The sequence below is a fragment of the Borostomias antarcticus genome, assembly GCF_949987555.1.
Source record: "Borostomias antarcticus genome assembly, chromosome: 2".
Classification (NCBI taxonomy): Eukaryota; Metazoa; Chordata; class Actinopteri; order Stomiiformes; family Stomiidae; genus Borostomias; species Borostomias antarcticus.
Window position 1 is genome coordinate 40,227,793 of NC_140235.1, and position 12,500 is coordinate 40,240,292.

The 12,500-nt window shown below is 48.3% G+C and overlaps 2 protein-coding genes across 2 annotated transcripts in view; one reads left to right on the top strand and one right to left on the bottom strand.

The window, feature by feature from the left end:
* The window catches only part of tcf7l1a (transcription factor 7 like 1a), an 18,170-nt gene extending 12,039 nt beyond the window's left edge, over window positions 1-6,131 (top strand). The window contains exons 5-12 of the mRNA XM_084461249.1: window positions 315-435; window positions 908-1,001; window positions 1,788-1,874; window positions 2,022-2,138; window positions 2,548-2,713; window positions 3,788-3,895; window positions 4,478-4,532; window positions 5,031-6,131. Of these exons, the coding sequence (XP_084317375.1) occupies window positions 315-435; window positions 908-1,001; window positions 1,788-1,874; window positions 2,022-2,138; window positions 2,548-2,713; window positions 3,788-3,895; window positions 4,478-4,532; window positions 5,031-5,629 (1,347 nt within the window). The 3' untranslated portion in view covers window positions 5,630-6,131. The remainder of the gene's footprint in view (window positions 1-314; window positions 436-907; window positions 1,002-1,787; window positions 1,875-2,021; window positions 2,139-2,547; window positions 2,714-3,787; window positions 3,896-4,477; window positions 4,533-5,030) is intronic.
* Window positions 6,132-8,508: 2,377 nt separating this feature from the next.
* On the bottom strand, window positions 8,509-11,981 carry casp17 (caspase 17, apoptosis-related cysteine peptidase; the record flags this gene model as incomplete). The annotated part of the gene is made up of 4 exons (XM_084455495.1): window positions 8,509-8,819; window positions 9,229-9,364; window positions 9,739-9,902; window positions 11,765-11,981. 4 exons carry the CDS (start codon window positions 11,979-11,981, stop codon window positions 8,509-8,511), a joined length of 828 nt encoding a protein of 275 aa, XP_084311621.1.
* Window positions 11,982-12,500: the final 519 nt, after the last annotated feature.

Genomic DNA, 12,500 nt, shown 5'->3' on the forward strand with positions numbered 1-12,500 from the left:
GCCACGCACAAAAACAGCAAAGAGACAGCGACACCTGGTGGTCAGTATCAGAAATCAACAACCATAAGTGACTTACCATTCTCTTTCTTTCTCTCTCTCTCTCCCTCCCTCTGTCTCCCCCGCTCTCTCTCCCTCTCTTTGTCTCCCCCTCTCTCTCTCTGTCTCTCTCTCTGTCTCTCTCTCTGTCTCTCTCTATCTCTCTCTCCCTCTGTCTCTCTCTCTGTGTCTCTCTCTCCGTCTTTCTTCCCCTCTCTCTCTCTATCTCTCTCTGTGTGTCTCTCTATCTCTCTCTGTCTCGGTCTCTCTCCCTCCAGTCTAATAAAGTCCCGGTGGTGCAGCACCCCCACATGTCCCACATGTCCCCCCTGCTGTCCTACAGCCCTGACCCCTTCCCCCCGCGGACGCCCCCTCCTCACCTCTCCCCCGACACTGCAGGTATGGACTCTCTCTCCCTCTCTTCTCTTCTCTCCCCTCCTCTCCCCTCCCTTCCTCCCCTCCTCTCCTCTCCCTTCCTCTCCTCCCCTCCCCTCCTCTCCCCTCCTCTCCCTTCCTCCCCTCCTCTCCTCTCCCCTCCTCACCTCTCCTCTCCCTTCCTCCTCTCCCCTCCTCTCCTCTCCCTTCCTCCTCTCCCCTCCTCACCCTCCTCTCCCCTCCCTTCCTCCTCTCCCCTCCTCTCATCACCTCTCCCTTCCTCCCCTCCTCTCCCCTCCTCACCTCTCCTCTCCCTTCCTCCCCTCCTCCCCTCCAGTCCCCCTGCCCATCTACCTTCTCTCCCTCACCCCTGTCTCTCCCTCTCTTCCTCCCCTCCAGGCCCCCTGCCCATCTACCTTTTCTTCCTCGGCCGTCGGTGTGCTCTGACTTGTTTGGGCGTGTTGTTGTCTTACTCGTGGTACTCTCTCCCTGGCAGGTCTCTCCCGGACCCCCCACCCGGCCGAGCTGTCCCCCTACTACCCTCTGTCCCCAGGGAGCATGGCTCAGATCCCCCATCACCTGGGCTGGCTGTGAGTGACACACACACACACACACACACTAGGGCTGTCAAATAAGCTCAGAAAGGATATTCGACTTTCTCTCTTAAATATTTTCAGAAAATCGTATATATTCGATTATTGATATTATATAATTTTTGTATAGAAAATGACACATACAATGGGAACCGCATCTAACCACAAGAGGGCGCTCTCCACCTACTGTCATGTTCAAGCACCAACAGAACTTTCGTGCCAGTCTGTGTTCACGGGATTCAAGTGTTCAGCTAACGTTAATACCAAGTCAACATGAGTGACATTTAGTGCAAACGGGGTCCTTTTATCAGACCATAGCCAACTAAAAACAACACGAGGAATAGCCTGTAGTGCTCTGGTCCACTTGATCAGATTCAGTGCTTGTTTACAATGTTGTCTGCTGACTGCCGAGAAGATGCGCTCTGATTTTAAGGAAGTGAGGTATTTCCTCGCCACCTGGATAGATAGATAGTGTAGATACAGTGGTTTAGATGATTTTTGGCCATGTTGAAAATATTGAATGCTAACGTAATGTGTTTTGGCATGATTGAAAGATGGGCGTTACTCTGTGTGACGCGCCCTGCTTTCCGGTAGCCTACTAATCAAACAGACATTTTGAAGATCGATTATGCATTTTTTCGCCGTCGACTAGTCGAAGTTCGAGTATTTATTTGACAGCGTTAACACACACACACACACACACACACACACGTACGGTGGAGTCCGCCATACTTTCTCACATCCCACATTGTAATGTCGTCCTCTGCGTGTCTCTCTCTCTAGGCAGGGCCAGTCCATGTACTCCATCCCCGGAGGGGGGTTCAGGCCCTCGTACCCCGCTGCCCTCGCCATGAACGCCTCCATGTCCAGGTGTGTGTCTGTCCGTGTGCGTGCGTGTGTGTCTGTTCGTTTATGTGTGTGTGTGTCCGTGTGAAACGAAAATCCAACTGTTCCGTAACTCTGTCGGAGTCCTCTGTGAAAACGTTGACTGGAACGCGTGTCTGTTTTGATTGACAGCTTGGTGTCCAGTCACTTCTCCCCCCACTTGGTACCGCCCCATCAGTCATCCATCCCCCACCCCGCCATCGTCACCACGGCGATCAAACAGGAGCCCCGAGACGGCAGCCAGCACGGGTATGCATGCATACTGCACACACACACACACACACACACACACACACTTTCCGGCTCTAACCCTAAACCTACTTGTGAGGACCAGCTAAACTTAGCCCTAGCTCTAAAGCCTAACCCTAAACATAACCTTTTACTCCTCACGCTAACCCTAATCTTAACCCCTTCAACAATCCCTAAGCCTAACCCTCAACCTAACCTTTGACCCCTAAACCTATGACCCCTAAACCTTACTATAACCATAACTGTAACCCACATCCTAAACTTGTGAGGACCTTCCAAATGTCGCCACAAGTCAGATATCTCTTGTTTAACTATAGTAGTGTTAAGCGCGCGTGCACACGCACGTACACACACACACACGCACACACACACCCGCTGAGTGTGTGTGTGTGTGTGTGTCCCGGTGCAGGAAGAGTGTGTCCCCGTCCCAGAAGGAGAAGGAGGAGGAGAAGCGTCCTCACATCAAGAAGCCGCTGAACGCCTTCATGCTCTACATGAAGGAGCAGAGGGCAAAGGTCGTGTCAGAGTGTACCCTGAAGGAGAGCGCCGCCATCAACCAGATACTAGGCCGCAGGGTGAGTGTGTGTGTGTGTGTGTGTGTGTGTGTTATTTGTGTATTGTTCATGGCGATTGGTGTGTGTGTCTTCTATACCTGTGTATGTGTCTATTTGTGTCTGGGAAGTAGGCTGCTGTGACCTTTTGACCTGTCATTGTCATCATCTTGTGTGTACTGTATGTAACAATGCGATCGCCAACTAGGAACTTATATAACTGACTGACTCCTAATGTCTGATGGCATTATTCATGTTTATGTCCTTTGTATTTCTATTTATGTGGACATAAATACATCATTCAAATGTGCAGGTTAGCCCTGGAGTATTAAAAGTATTAAAAAGCATTGAATTTAATTTTTGAAAATTAAGTCCTTAAAAAGTATTGGATTTTATGATAAAGTATTGAAACGTCTTAAATTCATTTCCTTTAACTTTGAGACTCAGAGACAGACGCTCATGCAAAATATGCATCTTTTTCACCTACCTCAGGCACAGTTTGAGAGTATAGAATGTGAAAATTATAATAAAATGTGTTATTACATTCCGGTACATGGTAAATTGGTAATTTAATTCATACCAACTTTCCATTACTTTCTTCATAATTTTGTCAGAATTTAGAAGTTGGCCTTAAATTTCATTGTAAGTGGTATTGAAAAAGTCTTAAATTAAGCTTTGCGCTTTGCGTCGTGCCTAACAACGCCCCCTAGCTGTTATAAAATCACTATAACACACGGCCTCTCGTGGTTTATTGCTTTTATACAACGGTTACTACAGCTATTAGTGTAAAATAGACACACAGCAATGTAAAATATTAACATTTATTCAAAACGAAGCATCATTCCCTCAATTCCGTGGAGCAAAATAGTTCCCCTAACAAATGGGTTGCCAAGCAACAACAACAACTACAATGCATTGGATCAAATAGGAGGCGCGTTAATACTGAAAATGGAATGATATGCGGTCCCAGGTGTGTGTTACAAAGTATTTTAACACGGCTTCCAGCCAATCAGAATGAAGAACCAGAACTAACCGTTGTATAATGTAACTTTGAGAAACCTGGGGATACCCTGAATGACCGGTCCTCTCTGTTCCCAGTGGCACTCTCTCACCCGGGAGGAACAGGCCAAGTATTACGACCTGGCTCGCAAAGAGAGACAGCTACACTCCCAGCTCTACCCAGGCTGGTCAGCTAGAGACAACTACGTGAGTACACACACCACACACACACACATACACACACACACACACACACACACACACACACACACACACACACACACATACACACACGCGCACAAACACACACACACACACACACATACACACAGAGCTACACTCCCAGCTGTACCCAGGCTGGTCAGCTAGAGACAACTACCTGAGTACACACACACACACACCACACACACACACACACACACAGAGCTACACTCCCAGCTCTACCCTGGCTGGTCAGCTAGAGACAACTACCTGAGTACACACACACACACACCACACACACACACACACACACAGAGCTACACTCCCAGCTCTACCCTGGCTGGTCAGCTCGAGACAACTACCTGAGTACACACACACGCGCACACACACACACACACACACACGCGCACACACACACATACACACACACACACACACACACACACACTAGTCTCACATGCTTAATTACAGTAGAATGGTCACACACGTCCCCAAGCTGTATCATCAACACCTGATGCCTCGGAAGTTCTGAAGTACGAGGTTGCCGTGGTAACGCTGGGGCTGACGTGATTGGTTGTTCCCGTGCAGGGGAAGAGGAAGAAGAGAAAGAGGGATAACAAGCCGGAGTCTGGGCAGCCCGAGGGTGAGACACACTCACACACACACACACAGCTTTTGGCTTTTCTATCTTTGTGGGGACCACCTACACCTAGCCATGACCCTTAACCCTAGCCCTAACCCTAAACATAACCTTTGACCCCTAAACCTAACCATAATTGTAACCTAAACCCTAACCTTTGACCCTAAAATTAACCCTAAACTTGTGAGGACCATTCCCGTGTCCCCAAAAGTGACCACATTTCTTGTTGAACTATTCTTGTGGGGACATTTGGTCCCCTCAACATATAGTTATGTTAAAGCACACACACACACACACACACACACACACACACACACACACACCAGAGACTGGAGCACAGCTTTATGGAATGTGATATGGATGTACTCTACTTGCTGTAACTCACGTGTTTGTGTGTGCATGTGTGTGTGTGCGCGCGCGTGTGTGCGTGCGTGTGCGTGTGTGTGCGTGTGTGTGCGTGTGTGTGTGTGTGTGTGCGCGTGTGTGTGTGTGTGTGTTCAGTCCTTACAGAGCACTTCTCCCCACAGCCCAAGAAGTCGTGTGTGTCGTTCGGTTCTCAGGAAAAGCAGAACATGTCGCACACACACACCCACCTGACTCACACACACCTGTCCCAGGCCAGCCCCGCCTCCTCGCTGGACTCCCCGGCGACGCCCACCACGGCGCTGGCCTCGCCCGCCGCCCCGGCGCCCACCCACACGGAGCACACGCACCAGCAGCACCCCCACGAGCACACGCACGTGCACGCGCAGACCGAGCAGGTCCAGCCCCTGTCCCTCACCACCAAACCCCACCGCTCGCACCGGGACGCGCCCACACCGAGCCACGCCCCCTCCCACACGCTCCTCCGCACCGGGAAGACCTCAGGGCCCGCCCCCTCCGCCTCCCCCCCCTCCTCCTCCTCCCCTTCCTCCTCCTCCTCCTCTCACCTCGCCTACTCTCCCCACGCGGGCGCCGCCAGCAGCAAGACTCCGCCCCTCCTCTCCCGTCCGTTCCCGTTCCCTCCGCCAGTCGGCTCCCTCCACCAATCAGTGCTGAGCTCCCAGCGTGCCTTGACACAGTCCCAGCCCCTCTCCCTGGTCACTAGAACCAATCACTGAAGTCCTCAGGAGCTCCACGTGCTAGCCCTGACGGCAGATCTAGGATCAGCCCCCCCCCGCCGCAGTCCTAACCTCAACCACAGGGGTGACATCATATCTGACCAGGTATCAGTGCCTCAGAGGAACTTCTACCCACTCCTTGTTTTTTTGTTTTTTTTACCTCTTTTAAAAGCTGTAAGTGAGCATTTGTTTAAAAACCCTTTTTATAGATAATAGACCACACTTTATATTAGTATGAAAAGGAAAAAAAATATTGGTCAATATTTGACCCACTCTTTCTAACCTTCCTGTCTTCATGAAACAAAATGTATTTTTTTGTAAACCTCTATTTTGCAGAATTGTTACCTTTTCTAATTTCTCAAATGTACTACTTATGAACGACACATGCAAAGATTCATTTTCAATGGAGATCAGAACAAAGTGCCCATAAGTTTTAGTTAATCTTACTTTGAAAGGTAGTAATGAAGAGTGTAGATCGGCTCTGTTCTTGTTTTGTAAAGCCCCTCCCCTGTGACGATAATAAACACCCACCTTTCTGAAAAGTGTTTGTGGGCGTCTGTTCTGTGTGTGTGTGTGTGTGTGTGTGTGTGTGTGTGTGTGTGTGTGTGTTAGAAATCACCGGTGTGTAAGATGGCGTGTGAGAGAGAGTGTGTGTAGGAGACACTCTTAGCTCGGTGATTGCCGTGTGCCGTAGCAGACCTAGTGATTACAGCTGATTTAGACTGGACCACGGAGCGTTTCACAGACCCGTGTGTGTGTGTGTGTGTGTGTGCGGCCTCTCGGCGACACCCAGAATGACATCTCCCCGGGGTGTCGACAGACCGCAGGGGGTGGCGTGTGTGGCGCTGCTGGGAGCGTTCAAAGATAGATAGCCCCGATGGGCCCCCATGGTTAGAAAGATAGCCCCGATGGGCCCCCATGGTTAGAAAGATAGCCCCGATGGGCCCCCATGGTTAGAAAGATAGCCCCGATGGGCCCCGGTGGTTAGAAAGTCTCGCCCCCCTGTCGGACCGCATTGTCTACCGAATCCCGCGCGCTCAGCAGACGCGCTAATCCTGGCGCGGTATAAACAGCGTGCAACGCGCAACGTGCCATTACCCATTCCACCCTCACGCCCACAAACAAGCTGTGTCTGATTACACCTCCTACTCTTATAACAGGATGTTCTCGAGCAGCCCGACTCCTACGTGGCCCTGGGCCAAAGCAGAGTAGCCTCGTGAGACCGTCCTGACCGAGCAGTGAACTCGCGAGATCGGGATGGTCTCACGAGGGTAAAGGCGGAGGACTGAGATGGCGTCGAAACAAGTCGAACCTTATGTTACAACCCTTTAAGCGAATTAAAAAGTGTTTTGACAGGAAAAATCAAAAACTAATGAAATGGTTTATGAATATCAATATGAAAAATGTTTAAAACTTGGGTTTAATGTGTGCCCTGCTGGTATCTTAGAGACACTTTCTGATGTTGGCATTTTGGGTAAAGTGGCCCTCGATCTTAAATTGGGTAGCTTTGTTACTGCTCTACTGCCCCCTGCTGGAGGGAATCACTCTATAATTGCTACATACTGTTGGCTGAGAGGTTTTTGAGTGACACGTTTATCACTTTGTGACAGGATAAGATGGCCTTGCCAACTACAGACCACATGGAAACACAATCCAGGAGTAAGAGTTCATTTTGTTTTCTGGGTATGAAATGTTAAGACCTAAATTAATAAGGCACCATTACTACTTAAGTCAGGAATAATTCAGTACAAGTTCCTTATTAAATGTTTGTAAGTTCGCCACTAACCAGTTTTTTTACTAGCCATGGTGGTGCACTCTACAACCTACTTCATGTTTATCTGTCTGTCATCAGTTATGTTATGATAGGCTACTAAACCTCCTTTTGGTTTTGTGTATGGCTGTGCAGGGGTTCATGGGAAATGAAACAGGTTAGTTAATGATGGGTTGGACCTTGAGGTATCTACCTGTAGCAAGCAGAATGTGCACAGGTATGGTGTGAGAGAGCCGTGCGCAACAATTCCACTGAGAAGACAGATAGCAGTAGGTCACGACAAGTGTCACAAGAGTACCCGCAGCCATGAGTAGTGAGAAAATGAGCGAAAACGAGGTCAGTGAGTTAGTAGCAAGAAAAGGGATCAACATCCGTGATTTGGGAACATTTTGGTTATTATATATTAATATATATTAAATATTAATCACAATTATTAATCACAATTACCATTTTGAAGCAGATAATTGCAATTATCTTTTGTCATAATCGTGCAGCCCTACAGCAGTCTGCGCCAGATGTAGCAGATGACTGGAACACCTGTACGCTCATTCACCAAAAACAGGCTCATAAACCAATATGTGCATAGCCTGACTATTATGACGTCGACTGTTATGTAATCTGTTATGTAATATGAATCTGATGGGAACGGTCAATATCTCCTTTCTCCGTGATCAGAGATACAAGAGCACTTGCAGGCACATGTATTTCTTTTATTATGTCAGTTGCAAAAATGAAAACGAAATATATTAATATAATAGTTAGATTTTCCTGTTAGATTTTTACATTTACATAGTGATTTATATACCTTTGATATTATATACACTTGCAGCCTTACTCATACTATATTTTAACTTTTTCATACAAAGAAGAGTGTTGTAGTATTTTAAAGTATCAGTTCCCCTCATAGTCTAGTGATCCAGCTCTTACTGTCACCAGAACATGACTAACAGGATGCTAGGAATATTTGAACACATAGTTTCTGTAAAGCCTGGGAAACTGCATACCAGATCATCACATACACCTGATGTTCTCACACACACACACACACACACACACACACACACAGACAGACAGACAGACACACACACACACACACACACACACACGGCTAACGGATGGAGCGTTTCTGAGATCCGTCTCCTGCGCTGACCAGCGATGTGGTCGAGAGCCCGTTGGCCCCGCCCTCCTTCCCCGGCCCGGCGAATGGGAACACTTCTCTGGTCAGCCTCGACAGTAGGCAGGGCATCTCCTTCTTGCCCCCCAGAGCTCGACCTTTGGCCTGGAAGTTATAGGCGATGTGGTGGGCCAGGCGGGTCAGGAGGCGGGTCAGCTCCAGGTCGCGACCCCCCTCCTCCTCCAGCAGGTCACAGAGCGTCTGGAGGAAGACCGCGCCCAGGGGGTTCATGAACGCTGCGTATCCTGACAGGAGGGAGGAGCTTAGTCTTAATAACAACAACAATAATAATAATAATATAATTAATTCATGAACGCTGCGTATCCTGACAGGAGGGAGGAGGGAGGAGTGAAGCCTTAATAATAATAATAATAATAATAATAATAACAACAGCAACAATAATACTATTAATCATTTGGACCGCACGTGAGCAATTTTAGGGTTTGGTGTCTTGTGCCACTTCGGGGCACTTCGGCACGCTGCCAGGGGCTGGGATCGAACCGGGGACCTTCAGATCCCCGGCCGGCCGCTCGACCTCCCGAGCTGCGTGCCGACCGGCGTTAGATGGAGGTCAGGTCACTTCAGCGGACAGAACATGTGGCCCGCAGTCTGAGTGCGTCCACCAAGGGTCAGGGGTCGGGAGTCGGGCCTCACCTGGCACAGTAGCATACATCACCGCCGTATCTATGGGAACCGACTGGTATTGCATGAAGCTGTCCTCGATGACATCACTTCCTGCCGAATCGGCCGCCAGCTCCACTCCGTCGTCCAGCTGATGCCCTCGACATGCCTGGAGAGATATCAGGTATCGTAGGATCATCCAATCGTATGATCATCCAATAGTCATCCAATCTAACCACAATCTAAGTGTGTGTAAATGGTAAATGGACTGCACTTATATCTAACGCTTTACAATGAAGGCCTCTCATTCACCCATTCACACACACATTCTCACACCAATGGCGGCAGCTGCCATGCAAGGTGCTAGCCTGCTCATTGGGAGCAATTTGGGGTTTAGTGTCTCGCCCAAGGACAGACATGTGGACAGGAGGAGGCGGAATTCGAACCGGCGACCCTACGATCATTGGACGACCCGCTCTACCACTGAGCCACAGCCGCCCCGTGTGTGTTGGGGATGATGAAGAGGAGGATGAGGATACCAACCTGGATTAAGAACAGCTTGGTCTTGTCCTCCATGCGTGGGTTGTTGAAGAAGCCGAAAATGTCCGACAGTCTGACAGGATTCCCGTCCGCTCCAAACACACAGCCCTCCTCTCCGTGAGTGGACAGCACGGCCAGGAAACAGTCCTTCACCGGCCGCTTGCTCTCTACATGATCGGGCACAAGAGGTCACATTTTTACAGCTCACTTTGCTGGCCCCCGGGTGAAACTATTTTTTTGCTTCTATGCCCACCCTCCCATGGCTCTCTGTAAAGCACAAGCTGTGTTTGGAATCGCTCCCTATTCACTATATAGTGCACTATATTTGGGGCGTCAGCCATTTTGTTTGTAGTATCCGAATTCTCCACGGAATTTTCGTTCCCTATATAGTCCACTATTTATTACCCACCTTAATTCCCAGGGAACAGCGCATGTACCCTACATTTTCTCCGTTCCCTAGGTAGTTCACTACATGGTGAACCCTATATAGGGAATAGGGAGTGAGGGAACGAGGGAGCGATTCCGAACACAGCTATTGTGTTGCCTCTGCGTATGAAATGCGCTATACAAATAAAGTTTGATTTGATTTAACATCAGGACCTGTCTATCCAACCGGTCTATCAAATGCATATGAATAGTGGTGACAGTGAAGCCCATTTTTCCCACACATGCAGTTTATCCCTGGATAGTTCAGGAATGTTTCCTGCATGGCGTGATGTGTGACTGGGAGCAGCAGAGATCGATATTCCGGGAAATCTTTGCCGCCAACTTCCCACCTCAAGATGTACGTTTGCTCCCTAATGAGTCATCTCTGTCTGCAGGCTAGGGAAGGGTTCACATGCAACCTGCGCCATGGCTTTGCAGTAGAACACTCTGTCAGTGTGTGTGCATGCATGTGTGGGCATGTGTATGTGTGTGTGTGTGTGTGTGTGTCTGCACACATGGCTTCATCCTTGAGTAGTGTTCGATAACCTTTGCCCTCTTCTTCCTCTAACCCTGATTGGTTTTTCAGGAGATAAAGAATGTAATTTTCTCTCTAGGAACTGCTATCTTCACCATTTCCTACGTTCTGTGTTAAAGGGCATGATAACCAATTTTAATAACGTACTGTGCATGTGTCTGCCCACACTGGACTCTGACACATCATCATTCGCATGACATAACAAAGCATGACGTAACATACTTTGATAATAATACATAGATAAATAAGTACATAGCACAGTGTCCAGAGGGCTAATCCTGATTGGTCACACCTACTACGGAAAAGCATTAGGGCCAACAACTGATTTTTTTTTTTTTTTTTAAGCTTCTGAGTTTAAAAAGTCATAATTTCTGACTTTATAGTCAGAATTTCTGAGAAAAAAAAAGTCAGAAATAACTTCTGAGATTAAAGTCAGAATTTCTGGGAAAAAAACTCGGAATTTCTGAGAAAAAAAGTCTGAAATAACTTGTAAATAACAAAAAAAAACTCTGCTGTTGGCCCTAATGCTCTTCCGTACACCTAGTAGATTTAGATAGATAGTAGATAGATACAAGTAGCCTACGTTTACTGGAAACACCTTGGACAAAGAATGTTCTTTATCAGGGTAAGGCAGGGGTTTGACCAGGGTCCAGACAGAGACAGTTTTCCTCCGAGATCTTTAGAGTTGAGAGCTATTCCCTTTCATGAAATGTCTGATGATTATAAGTAGTGTGGTACTCCCATACTACATCCCAGCAAACACGCAACGTCAGGGAGACGTTCAGATCATGTCTTAATAACGTCCTGTCGGTCCAGAACCCCATTTGTTCGTCTGCTGGACCCCTCAATATTCACACGTCTGGCTTGGACCCCTCTAAGACGTCTGTGGACGTGCAAAACGGGTCCAATATCTGAACGTCTAAAAAAAAACATTCATTCTGGCTCCTAATTGGATGTCTTTGGACGTCCGAAAAAGACAAAAAAAAGACGTCTAAAAGACGTCTTTTAGACGTGTCTTTGCTCAGTGGGATACTACGTATGGAAGTGTGAAATGTGTGTGTAGCCTACCTGCCCTGAAGAGTGAGTATATCTCCTCCGCGCTCAGGTCGTGGTGGATGTCCACCCTGAAGCCCAGCTTCATCAGGGTGCGGTGGAGTCTCTTTGCGTCCTTGCTCGCCCCGGGTCTCCGGCCCAGGGGCACTCCTTGATCAAACGTACCCACAGACACCAGCACCGCCCGGTTACTCTCCTCATCATTACCCCTCATATCCTTCCACAACTCCATGGTCTGAGAGAGATGCTTGAAAATAAGTCTGACTCCTTTCAGCGGTTCTGCCTCCGGAATTCTTCCAGCTCCAGTCGCTTTCTAGAACATCTACCGGCATATTTAACCTGTCACCACAGGTAAGAGACACACCTCCTGGACCGGCATATTGAACCTGTCACCACAGGTAAGAGACACACCTCTACTCACAGGTAAGAGACACACCCCTCCTCACACCTCCTTGACCGCCATATATGGACCTTCCGTTTGGAGATCACATGCTGTGTTATTTCCGCTGTGGGAAATGGTTGTACAAGGAAAGCCCACATTACATTATGGGAAACTATTGGTTTCAGTTTGACAAGGATGTAGTCTATGTCATACAGGTGTGGAGCCTTTATGGCACACTTGACACACCTTTTCTGGATACTTTACAAGTGTAGTGGAGGCTATGTGTGTCATAGTCTGAGTCCTATCCTATAATTTAGCGTCCGTTGGTATGTGTGTTACAAGCAGACAATGATCACTGGAAGGGAACAT